An 11,956-nucleotide genomic window follows, 5' to 3' on the forward strand; every position below is an offset into this window, starting at 1 on the left:
CATCCTATCAGAATAGAGCTTCAGAGTATGTTTACATGACAACAATGTACTAAAAACAGATGATAACGTTGTCTAAATGATTTTCGTTCACACAGATCTGCGAAAATGACCAAAAAGGCTGTATTATGCATGCCAGGCCAGTAGTTGGCGATGTCAAGAAATACCCCACGAACACGTAATACACATGCAATCAGCGTGAACATGTAGTATGCATGTGCATGACGTCACTTTGAAAACCGTTTTCAAAAGCTTTTGTGTTTTCACGTTGCCGTGCAAACGGACGGCCAAACCGCATTGAAAAAAAATTCTGTTTTCAGTTGAAAACGGTGTCATGCAAACATACCCTAAGACTGTAAAGTAAATGAAGTCGTGCAATTAGTTACCTAAAATGTTAGAATTTAATTTTAGTACTGAATTTGTGAATCAGAACAGGTCATTAATCATGTATGAATCTTTTTATGTCTTTTTGTTTGCCATCATATTTTCAGACACTACAGCGATATTCAGATCTCAAACAACACTATGGCCCGGTGTGTACCATGTGTTTGTGGATGTGAAGGACCAGCAGGGGAAGATCTGTGCTGCTCAGATGCTTCGCATAGACGTCTGCACATGTGACGCATCGAAAGTTTGCCTGCCAGAAAAAACGGTCTCTAGATTTGGAATATCTGGTGTTTTTCTAATGTTGCTGGGACTGCTGCTCCTTCTGTGTGAGTTTAACCTCTCTCTTGCTGTAAGGATGCGCTGTTTGTCAACATAGAAATGCTTGCATCATAATTTAAAAGTAAAATATGTGTTTTCATAGAAATACATTTTTTTTTTACTGCTTTCACACAGACAGTTTAGTATGGAAGCTTGTTTCCGCCACAGAATAAAAAATAAAAAAGGTAATTGCGACTTTTTATCTCACAATTGGAGTTTACATCTCGCAATTCTGACTTTTAATCTTAGAATTGCGTTACATAAAGTCGCAATTGCGAGTTATAAAGTCAGAATTGCATGATATAAACTCAAAATTCGCAGGTTTATTTCTCGCAATTGCGACTTTATATCCCGCAATTCTAAGACATAAAGTCAGAATTGCGAGATGTAAACTTGCAATTGTGGGATAAACTCGCAGTTATCTTTTAAAATGTTTTATTCTGTGGTCGGAACCAAGCTTCCATAGTTTAGTTTGAAACAGAGCACGGTTTGCATGAAAATGTGTTAATGTGAAAGCTGTCATGAGTACACAGCAGTGCACCGCAGTACAGAACACGAGACTACCTGTAGAAAGTGGTCCGACTTCGGTTGCACTTGAACTGTGGCGTGTTCGAACTTGGGTCCGCACTTGTTCAGGAAGTAACGTGCATTTTACCCGTTGATAACGTCAATAGTTCAACATGTATAGGGTGACAGTGGTGATGATTTACCTTGGATACGAGTGAGAGTGAGCAGGAAGTGCGATCAGCAGCAAATGAGTGCCTGTCAATCAGCGCTGTCTTTGTCAATTATTTTATTATCAATTATTATGACATTTTTTCGTTACACTTTATTTCGATGTTCCACTCTACACATTCTACTAACTATAAGTAAATTTGCAACTACATGTCAACTAGCAGCCATTAGAGTATTAGTAGACTATTAGGTTAAGGTTAGGGTTAGGAGAATAAGTTTACATGTAGTTGCAAAGTTACTTATAAGGGGCTTTCGCACCAGTTAGTTCTAGGAATGGTTCCCTTAGAAATGTAAGGATAACAATACGTACATGTTAGTAAAATGTAAGTGTTACATATAAGAATTGTGTGCAGTTGTGGATATGTTTAAAGATGATTACAGCTGAATGAACGTCTGTGTTTGCAGTGTTTCCTCTTCTGCTGCTGTTCTGTCTTTGTGGAGGTGGAGCAGCTGCAGGAGATTTCAAGGCCATCCCATTTGATGCTAAAGATTATCTTATAGCATATAACACTGAAGGACAGGGAGAGGACAAGGTATGTTGACACTACAGTACAAGGCAGAATTTTACTCTTACACATAGTGACACGTGATAAAAGAAATTTCTGTCATGTTAATTAGAGTTTTTGTCCCAACCAGCCGTGACAATGACACGTGACGACCAACACTACTTTTTTTACGGTTGCTTGTTTTCTGTTTCTGCAGTGTCAGTAGTGTACAGTCAAACCAAAATGGTTCAACATTTCTCACATTATCACAGTTTATTCGCAATAGTTCATAAAATGGTAATCAAACATGACAAGAACTCAGAGTTATTAAATCAGTTGATATTTCACTGGTTTTGTCCGTCCTTCTGTTAGACTGTCTCACACATGAATTATGTTGAATATCTGTCAGCTGTTAAATTTAACTACACAATTAGATAATACCTATTTAGTTCAATTACCAAGCAGTGCTTAATTTTGTTCAGTCTGTGGTGTAAAAAGGCCACATTAGCAAAAGAAAAAACACTTAAGAAACCATGGTCAGGTCAAAGTGTCTGAATCATTTTTGGTCATTCATTTCACCTGTGCAACCCACGCTTAAGGTTAAGGTAAAGGTATACTTTATTGTCCCAAAGGTAAATTTGTCTTGGGCTCAAAAATCCAACCACTTTCTATATCATCTACTGAATTAACTCCAATTAGCTGTGGGAGAAGTCGTTCTGGGGTTCCCGCTCGACTGAAATCACTTCCCTAGGCTACTGACCAGGGCTGCATTTCTTAATACCACCGTGAGCTAAGTTTATCGTAGAGACCATTGGTGGCAATCGTTCAACGATCTACTTAACTTAAGATGCTTTTGGGAAATGCAGCCCTGGGTCGTTAGAATCGTCCCAAACTTTAGGGTTACATAATCGTGGAGGGAAAACCTAATCATTCGCCAGTTATAACCAATCAGACAATAGAAATGGCTGCCAACAGCCAATCAAATTTCAGCAGGTAATGTACCTAGTAACTTGAATTTTGAATAGCTGGTCATTATAAAATTTGGTGTATACGTGCAGCATGTTTATATTAATCTTTGAACCAAATTTTGTGATAATCGGCCAAAGATAGCACTATAAAAAGCTAATTCGAAGCACTCTTTGAAGAATGAAAATAAAAAAATGGTCATTACCATTAATGCAAGGACATTTGCAATTTTAGTAATTTTACAAATTGCTTGGACCTCAATAATTTCCACTTGTGGCTATTTTTTTCTTTCTTTTTCAAGATAATAATTATACGGTTTTGTGTTACATGAGTAAAGAGCAATGCTGCAGAAATGTTTGCTCTTCGCTGTCAACCACACAAATTGTTAAACCTAATAATTACACATACCTATTATTTATTTATTAATCTGAATAGCACTTGCCATGACAAAAATATGCAATTGATTGTATTTTTCGGCTACACTCTGTTGAGGTTCATCTCATACAACCCAAATGTCTTTTGGCCTGCAAGCATAATTAACCAAAGTAAATATCTATTTTCAGAGATTTTTTTAACAAAACGTGGTTTATTTTTTTGATCCAAATTTAAAGGGGCTCAAGAAGCATAATGTTCATGCGGTTACCTCCACAGATGATCTGTTGATGTGGAGATTTTGAAACATTTTTGTGGCTTTTGTGAGGAATAATTCACATGTAAGGAAGGGGGAAAAAACATCAGACGTCCTAAATTAAATTTAGAGCAAACGTCTGTTGGCATGTTTTAGTTTCTGATGGTCTCAAGTTTTGATTTTTTGCACATCTGGAAGGGTCAAACAATTATTCTTATCAAGTTAAAGAGATTTGGTAATATCATTTACTTGCCAAAAATGATTTTTACTCGCATTTCATACTAAGCAAGTGTTAGTTTAAAACCCTGCATTGGTTACATGTGAATATTGTATCAGGCACTGTTAACAGAGGCATTACAATATGTTGTGCTCTGCCCTACAGGAAATGCCTCTCTTGCATATGTCAAAAGAGCATGATGGCATCATCACTGTGGATACTTTAAGAGGGGCTCATAATAAGAGGAGTGATGGAAAATATGGAAAAGATGGTGGAGTGAGAGCAGAAGGCTCACATTTGTCCTCATTCAACCAATATGACCTGCATGATAAGTCATATTATCACCACAAGAGTCAGACTGATGGGGACTACATGTATACAAAAAGGAAAGACGAATATAGCAGATTTAACACCTATGATGGGCTTGCACTGTCTGACTCTTTCTTAGGCAACTACTATTCTCAAGTAAGTATGAGTTTTGCACAGCTTAAGAAATTAAAAATCAATGCCGCATTGAGTTTAAAGGGGTCATGACATGAGAAATCAAACTTCCCTTGATCTTTTAAGAGGTCTTTGCACCAATAAAACATCAATGAATATGTGCTTGAAGTTTTTCAGACAGACCTATCTAAAAGTAGTTTTCGAGAAATACTAAAGAAATTCAATAAAGGAATCGAATGTAAAATAAAACATTGAGTATCCACAAGACTCTCGTGGACATCCATGAAATTCTCTTTTGCTGTTCCACACACACTCTGGGTCTCTTGTTCTCTTGCAGTTTCAGCTCCAATCCAATTAGGATATTGTGTTGAATCACAATATATGGGATTGTGCCATTTTAATGCAATGCAAATTTGCTTGAAACCACTATTAGTTTAGACTTAATGGAAATTATAACATAACATGACATGCAATAAAGTTAAACTATTAAAGGGAAGCAATACAACTGAGAAAGTAATAAATAATACTTTACAGATTAAGATATAATAAAAGATTGAAGAACGGGCCCTTAGCACCCGAAAACATAAGGCTTTTAAGAGTGACTGTTTAAACATCAACTTTGAAAATGTTTAAAATGAAAATATTCCTAAATATTGTATGTACAGTCAGAATTATGTATTTTTGGGTCATTGGTGCATTTCTGTCATGACAATTCTTGGAGAGATTTTTTTATGGTAATAGAGATTGCAATGGTAATAAATATGGCAATGTTAATGTATTTGGTCTTGGCGGAATAGATCTGCTACCAAGACTTGCTACTGCCAATACATTCACAGATATTGTTTTGAGCATGTAAGACATGCTGCTGCTGCTGCACATGCAACATACATGAATGAGCCCATAGCAGATCTATACAGGTGGAGCTGGGGAAGGGGGAGGGTTTCTGAAAGCGCTGCATCCTGATAACAGCAACACTCCAGTATTTGAATGTTGAGCCGCAGCTCATTGGCCGCTGATGCAACAGAAACCAATCAGCTGCGCCATGTAGATAATGATGTGGTCACTACCAAATTGAGTTGAGGATCTATCATCCTGCGCCATCTAGAGTTTCATGACAGAACTTGGTACATGAATGGGTCAGTAAATGCAACATTATTTCTGTGTTATTACAGAAAACAGACTATGTGGCTAAGAAGCAAGAAATGGGAGACTGTCTGAAGGTCTATGACTACGAGGGTCAGGAATCTTGCATGGGCTCATTTGAGGACATCTGCAGTCCCTTGCATGAAGATGATAACCTTGCTTTTCTCAATGACCTTGACATAAGGTTCAAAACCCTGGCTGAGATCTGTAGTGGTTCTACAATGGAGAATGAAATTAGCACGACCACCCATGTGACCTCCAAACCGGTCCTCTCTACCACACACAAAGATGGCAACGTACACGGGACTGCTAGTCTGCTACACTCTCAGGAGAAAGCAAGCTCTTCTGCCACCACTCATACATCAGGAGCACAACAGACAAGCAGCACGTCCTCTACAGGAGTGTATGTCCATGAGAAGGTGATGGTTCCTAACCCAACTCTGTTAGTCCAGCAGCCCGCGTTGTACTACTCCTCTGCCACCCCCATTTATGTGGTTGAACCCCATCCTACTATGTTGGTGACGCCCGGCCCAGTCCTAGGCATTCAGGAGAATATGCTAGTAGAGGAGCAGAAGAGATCTGATGCCGCCTCGCGTGGATCTGCCAAGCGTGAAATGCAGCACTACCAGAGCGTAGTCCTCGTTGAGAAGCAGCCGATTACTAAAGCGTCTGTTCAGGCTCAAGGGAGTGTCTCTGGAGGGATTCAGGTTGTTAACACTGAAGTAATGCAGTCCACAGAGTCTCATGAGGTTAGGCGGGCCATCCATCCGGTCAGAACGGTGATGTCAGGAGGGGCCAGAGAGAGGGATGTTATTGGTTCGTTGGACATGAGGTTTCCCCAGAGTCTGTAAGCAGTCTCACGATCTGTAATATATCGGATTGATAATTCCATCCCACATCTGTAAGTTCGATCTCCGCTCGCTGCTGATTTATAATGATTGATTGATGGATTAACCAGGCAAGTCACTTAAGAACAAGTTCTTATTTTCAACAACAGCCTTGTAGGAGAGTTCAAATCTCCTGAAAGACATGCTAACATACATTACAATACACACACACACACACATTCATTTAAAACATTTACAAGCTGAGATTAAAACACTCCCTAATAGTTTTTGAAATAAATGACTCTAATGTCAATGACTTTTGTAGCACATTCCAATCATTTGGAGCAGCAAATCCAAAAGCTGAGCGAGCATAAACAGTTTTCTTTCTAGGGATAATCAAAAGAATATGATTAGATGATCAGGTTGAATATGTACTAACATGTGGTTGCACATGTCTCTTGCAACTCTTGCAGGTATTTGGGTAATAGACCTCATAGGACTTTATAAATAAAAATACACTAGTGTATTTCCCATCTAATATGTAATGACGTCCAATTTAAAAGGTAGTTCAGTTCGCAGTGATGCGTTCTGTAAGGTGCATTAGTGATCAGTCTAATAGCTGCGTGATATAATACATCTAATTGTTCTAAAATACCTTTACGTGGATTCCTATATACTACATCACCATAGTCAAATAGCGGTAAAATAGTGGTTTCAACAAGATATTTCTTGGCTGGTGTAGTAAACGTAGATACTGATTTTCTTCCCCCTAAAATAAGAAGTTGATCTTCCAGCTAGCGCAATTAAGACTGTGCGATGGTACCTCTCTCCTACATGTAGCTTCCCTTTTCAAGTTCAAAACTCAATATTCTGGACTGCATGTGGATCAGCACCTTCCTGTAGACCCTCAGTGGTCAGAGAGCGAATGATGCATGATTTAACCTCCACAACCAGATACAGTCACTTACTGCACTAGAACGTTTATGCCCCGTTTATAGCTGGAATTAAGATGTGTTTTAAGATCGGATCACAAGTGGACGACACCAAATACGACACTTCCAGAGGAAGTTGAAAATTCATTCGACCGGATTGCTTTCGTAGTGTAAACGCTCATGTGATCGATGTGTTCAAACAGCCTCTAAAGAGCGTCTTCTCTCCGTCTACTGACCGAATGCGTAACATTATGAGAAGAGCTCTAGCCAAACGGGATTTAAACTTTGTCGGCTGGAGATCCAAGTTTGGTTTGAAGATGAAAAACGTAACAAGCTCAATGTTCTCTCTCCATTCCTGATTTCTTACACACACTCACAGCGTTCGGCTGGTCTTGTGTCTGTCAGAGCAGAAACTAAACCTGATGCTCTCCGTGTATTTTTCCGTCGTCTCCCGACACGTTTATATGGACATTGTGCAAGCTTATTTTGTCCGTTAGATTAAGAGATCTGAAAAAATCCACAAATGTACCTGCCCATAGACCGTCCCTTCAGAGAAATCAGGACAGAAGTGGTTGAAAGTGGAAAAAGAGACGGATTAAAACTCCAGGTGTAAACGTGAATGTGTCTCTCGTCTACTTGTGATGCGATCGACCCAAAATGCATCTTAATAGCAGGTGTAAACAGGGTCATACACTTTCCCACTGTGGTGAAATGAGTTTTCAGCCTTCAACAGACCTTGTGAGGCCATTACACAACTCTTTTATGAGCATTAATTCATAACCATAAATAAACACTTATTCTTATCAGTAAAACAAACTAAGAAACAACTATTTTTGTTGCATTTATATTTCTTCACTAACTTTGTGCTTTTCTGGTGGTGTACACATTTTATATCGCCGCACTGCTAATATACAGTTTTTTATGAAGTTTGTTGCTTGTGTTTTTGTTTATTTGTTATTTTAGTTACTTTGGATAAAAGCATCTGTTATATGAATAAATGTAAATACTTCACCTAAAGTGTAGGCCGTAATGATCATCCGTTGATTAACTGCTGCACAAATTACATCATGTTTGTGAGGGTTTTGTTTGTGAGATAGTTTTTTTTTTTTTTTTACTAATCTAGAGAAAAATCTAAAATAATCACCATTGTTTATGAGATGTATTTTTTGATTTTGTGGGATAAGATTTGCTTTATCGTTTCCACATGCTGTGCAAATTTAGCAGCTCATGCCTGTCAGTGTCTTAATGAACGACAGCTGTTGATGAGCTATAGTCCACTACTGTTTACTTCAATTTACCCTTAAACTATGTTTGTTTAATCACCTTTATCAATGGCATGCGTAAATGGGAATTAAAGTAATTTGTCCAGAATGACTGTAAAGTGATAGACACTGTAAAGTTATGAATTGCACTGTAGTTTTTTACAGCCAAGCATTAATGTAGTAAATTTCTTTGCAGTTTGTAATGCTGTATTTTTATTTAAAAAAAACAAAAAAACTTTGCAAGGTGTATCTTATTAAGCAGCAAACAGCCAGCTCCTGTCTTTAAAAGGACCAGAAAAGGGAATGATTCATATCTTATTTGTATGCTTTCATGTGAATTAAAAAGTATATTGCTTACTGTGGCTGTTTATAAGAGTTTTCATTGAAAATCATCTTTAACTAATACAATAAACTGAAAATGTTTCTTAAGTGTGATGGTTAGATTGGTAGTGTCGTTAGGATCTGACAGTAGGGGAGAGCCGGGACGATTGAAACACGGGACGGATGAAACATTGAGATTTCCTTGAAAACCACTCACGTTATGTACGTCAAATTTCGTCGGCACGTACAGCACGCAATGCCTATCAGACCCACGAAAACATTTCTTCTTTACGTCTTGCCGTTTTAAAGTTTGAGCCGGAAAGCTGTTTTTGAGTGTGGTTAGTGAAATCTTTTGTGCGGTACTTTTTTTTGACAGACAAGTTGTATTTATTGTTTCATGTGCCATTGTAATAATACGGCAGGTGTATTAGTACTGCATCATCACACCCTTAACTGTATAATATTAGAGTTTTGTAGTTTACGGGCAAAACAGGTTTAAATGGCTGGAGGCGCTGTCGGGACGGTTGAAACAGCGACTCGTGCCAGTTAAACCTGGTTATAGGAAAAAACACTCAATATGACTAAATCACTCAATATGACTCAAGGAATAAATGTAAGAATTAATTGTAAACGGATTTGTCTGTCTTCTTCAAAATAGCCTATTAGAAAGATTGCTCAAAGACTTATCGCCGATTGTTTATTGGGCGACAGAACAAAAATGTTAATATGAACCTTAAAATGAAAATAAATTAACAAATATGTTTTTTAACAATATGTACATAAGTTACTTGTCAGGTATTGGTCATAAAAACAAGAATTAGATGAATAGTTACCGTTTAAACTGTTATGTTTCATCCGTCCCACCCCTGTGTTTCAATCGTCCCGCTCTGAAGGGACGATTGAAACAAAGCCGAACTCCCATTCAAAGTAAATTTTTACTTAAATCATTCTCTGTTTCTACCGAATAACACATGATACTAAGAGAACACATATGTGAGTTGTTGATCACACACACAAAAAAAATCTATCTGTAACCTTATCTTAGAAAACGACGTTTATCTGAAAAGTGTTTCAACCGTCCCGGCTCTCCCCTACAATGTGTTAAACAATAATAATAATTGAATAAAATAAACAAAGAACATGCAAGTGTCTGGTCATTTTGTCTTAATTTAAAATTGTACTTGTGAAAAGTGATATACAAGTAAAATTGACTTTACCTCAAGTAAAGGAGGTAAAGACGGCTTATGATAGAGAAATGAACATGCAATTCACGGGCAGCAGCTCTGGTGCCATTGCGTACGCTGTGAGCCCACAATGTAAAACTAAGAAATATGTAACTTAGTCATAATAATATACTATTTGATAGCAAATTAAACCACCTGTACCTGTGCATGTTTCAGCTCCTGAAGTTTAGGGAAAATGTGGAATGACCAAAACATTTCTATTACTAGGACTTTCTAATATTTGAGTGAAAGGTGGCATTTATCTAATGGATTATTTTCTCATACAATTGTTTTTTCTTTGCCTCCTCTGTGAAAACACACACATGGTGAATAGGTAATGCTTGTTGAAACAACCAATACATTTTTGGACTCTTTCTCCTCAAGTTCAAGCCAAGTTCACTCTTGCACCCAAAAACCTGAGCCTAATTGTTCATACTCTTGGCGGTTAGTGTTGTGATTTGGATTATTCACACATTTCTCACAGATGTATGGAATTAATTTGGAAATACACAACTAAAGTACCCCAAATATAAACCAAGATCAAAAATTTGAAGTTACCTGTAAACATTTTGATACATTGTCAGGTTGTTGTTCACTGGGATAATGGAATGTGCAACAATTTTTCTGGAGTATCCATCCACAGCTGCTACGTGGGTCTCCCCAAACATTATCATCTTCTCATTTTGATCCATATGTAATTTGTGACCCATGTATTCTGCAGTGTATGGTATCGGATTAACACATTATACTCCTGCACGTCTATTGCGATCTCAAAATTCTGGCCAGTTGATAATATCTAGAATATCAAAATTGAATATCGACTGCTGGCAGTTGATCCTTTTCCTATTTAGCACCAAAACTTTGGTACAATCTTCCTAACATTGTACGGGTGTCGCGGCTCATAGGAAGGATGACGGAGAAGAAAGTAGAAATAGCATTTTCTTTAATATTGCAAACTCAGGAACAGGCAAACGGGTGAGACAGCGTGTGTAACACAAACTATACCGGACATCGAACTGAAGACAAACAGGAACTTAAATACAAGTGAGGATGATTACAAAATGACGCAGCTGTGAGGGAGGTGATCAGTGTCCATGGATACAGATTGGTGGCGGGAAACTCAGACGGGGAACACACGTGGCAAATCAAAACAAACAGAAAGTCCAAAGTAGCCTAGTGGTGACACCGGGAAGCAGACACACTTTCATTTTAAATCTGGACTAAAAACACATCTCTTTGACCGAGCATTCACATGGAACATTGTCAATTTCTATAATTCAATGTTAGGATGCATAGATTAGGTCAGCCGGAACCGGGAACACTTCCCATAAATCCTGATGTACTCGTTACATCATAGGAAGGATGGCGTCTACGCTAATATTAGTCTCTCTGTTTATCCCGAGGTTTGCCGCAGTCCGCCGGATCCAGGCCGTATCCGGATCTGATGAAGGACCTGCGCCTGGACACGACGACAACGCAGTCCTGAAGTGTCACTAGTCTCTCCCCTGTGAAGAACTCCTTCTCTTTACCTCTGTACTGATAAAACGTTGTCAAAATAATTCCAGTTCACATGGATGCGCGGAAGTTATAAATAATTCTGTAATATGAATTTCTAAGGCCAGGCCACTGATCTAAATAGAATGACTGGATAGCTCATGACGTCATAAACAGTGAAGCCACCGCGCCGCCATATTGGTATTCCCTAGTGAGCTCACACGTTCTATTGAATCTATAGGAAATTGTATGATTTGACTGAGAAAACATTGCATAACGAGACACCGTTTTTAAATCTAAAGTCTCCCTGTACATTTTTACAACGCAAACACCCTAAGCATTTAAATGGATATTTGTTTAAAGTCGAAAATTATTCCTTCTTATTAAAAATTGCTTTGATACTGAAGAGAGGAGCATGGACAGTGTCTGTCTAGACTCTAGGCTAACAGCAGGAGGCGGTAATGAGGTGTTTTATTTTGTGATTTGCCCTTTGAATGAAGAAGAAGCTTGTCGGACTCGGCATATACGGTATGAGACGGGACTCGGCCTTCACTGAAGAGTTGTCTTAACAGGTAAGAAA

The 11,956-nt window shown here is 38.2% G+C and overlaps 1 protein-coding gene across 1 annotated transcript in view; it reads left to right on the forward strand.

Moving 5' to 3' along the window:
• Window positions 1-8,700, forward strand: part of dsg2l (desmoglein 2 like) — a 43,961-nt gene extending 35,261 nt beyond the window's left edge. The window contains exons 11-14 of the mRNA XM_077242056.1: window positions 489-710; window positions 1,843-1,970; window positions 3,899-4,198; window positions 5,347-8,700. Of these exons, the coding sequence (XP_077098171.1) occupies window positions 489-710; window positions 1,843-1,970; window positions 3,899-4,198; window positions 5,347-6,168 (1,472 nt within the window). The 3' untranslated portion in view covers window positions 6,169-8,700. The remainder of the gene's footprint in view (window positions 1-488; window positions 711-1,842; window positions 1,971-3,898; window positions 4,199-5,346) is intronic.
• The last annotated feature ends 3,256 nt before the right edge of the window (window positions 8,701-11,956 follow it).

Source organism: Siphateles boraxobius, unplaced genomic scaffold, assembly GCF_051911475.1.
Source record: "Siphateles boraxobius isolate OS27281-9 unplaced genomic scaffold, OSU_SipBor_1 25, whole genome shotgun sequence".
Classification (NCBI taxonomy): domain Eukaryota; kingdom Metazoa; phylum Chordata; class Actinopteri; order Cypriniformes; family Leuciscidae; genus Siphateles; species Siphateles boraxobius.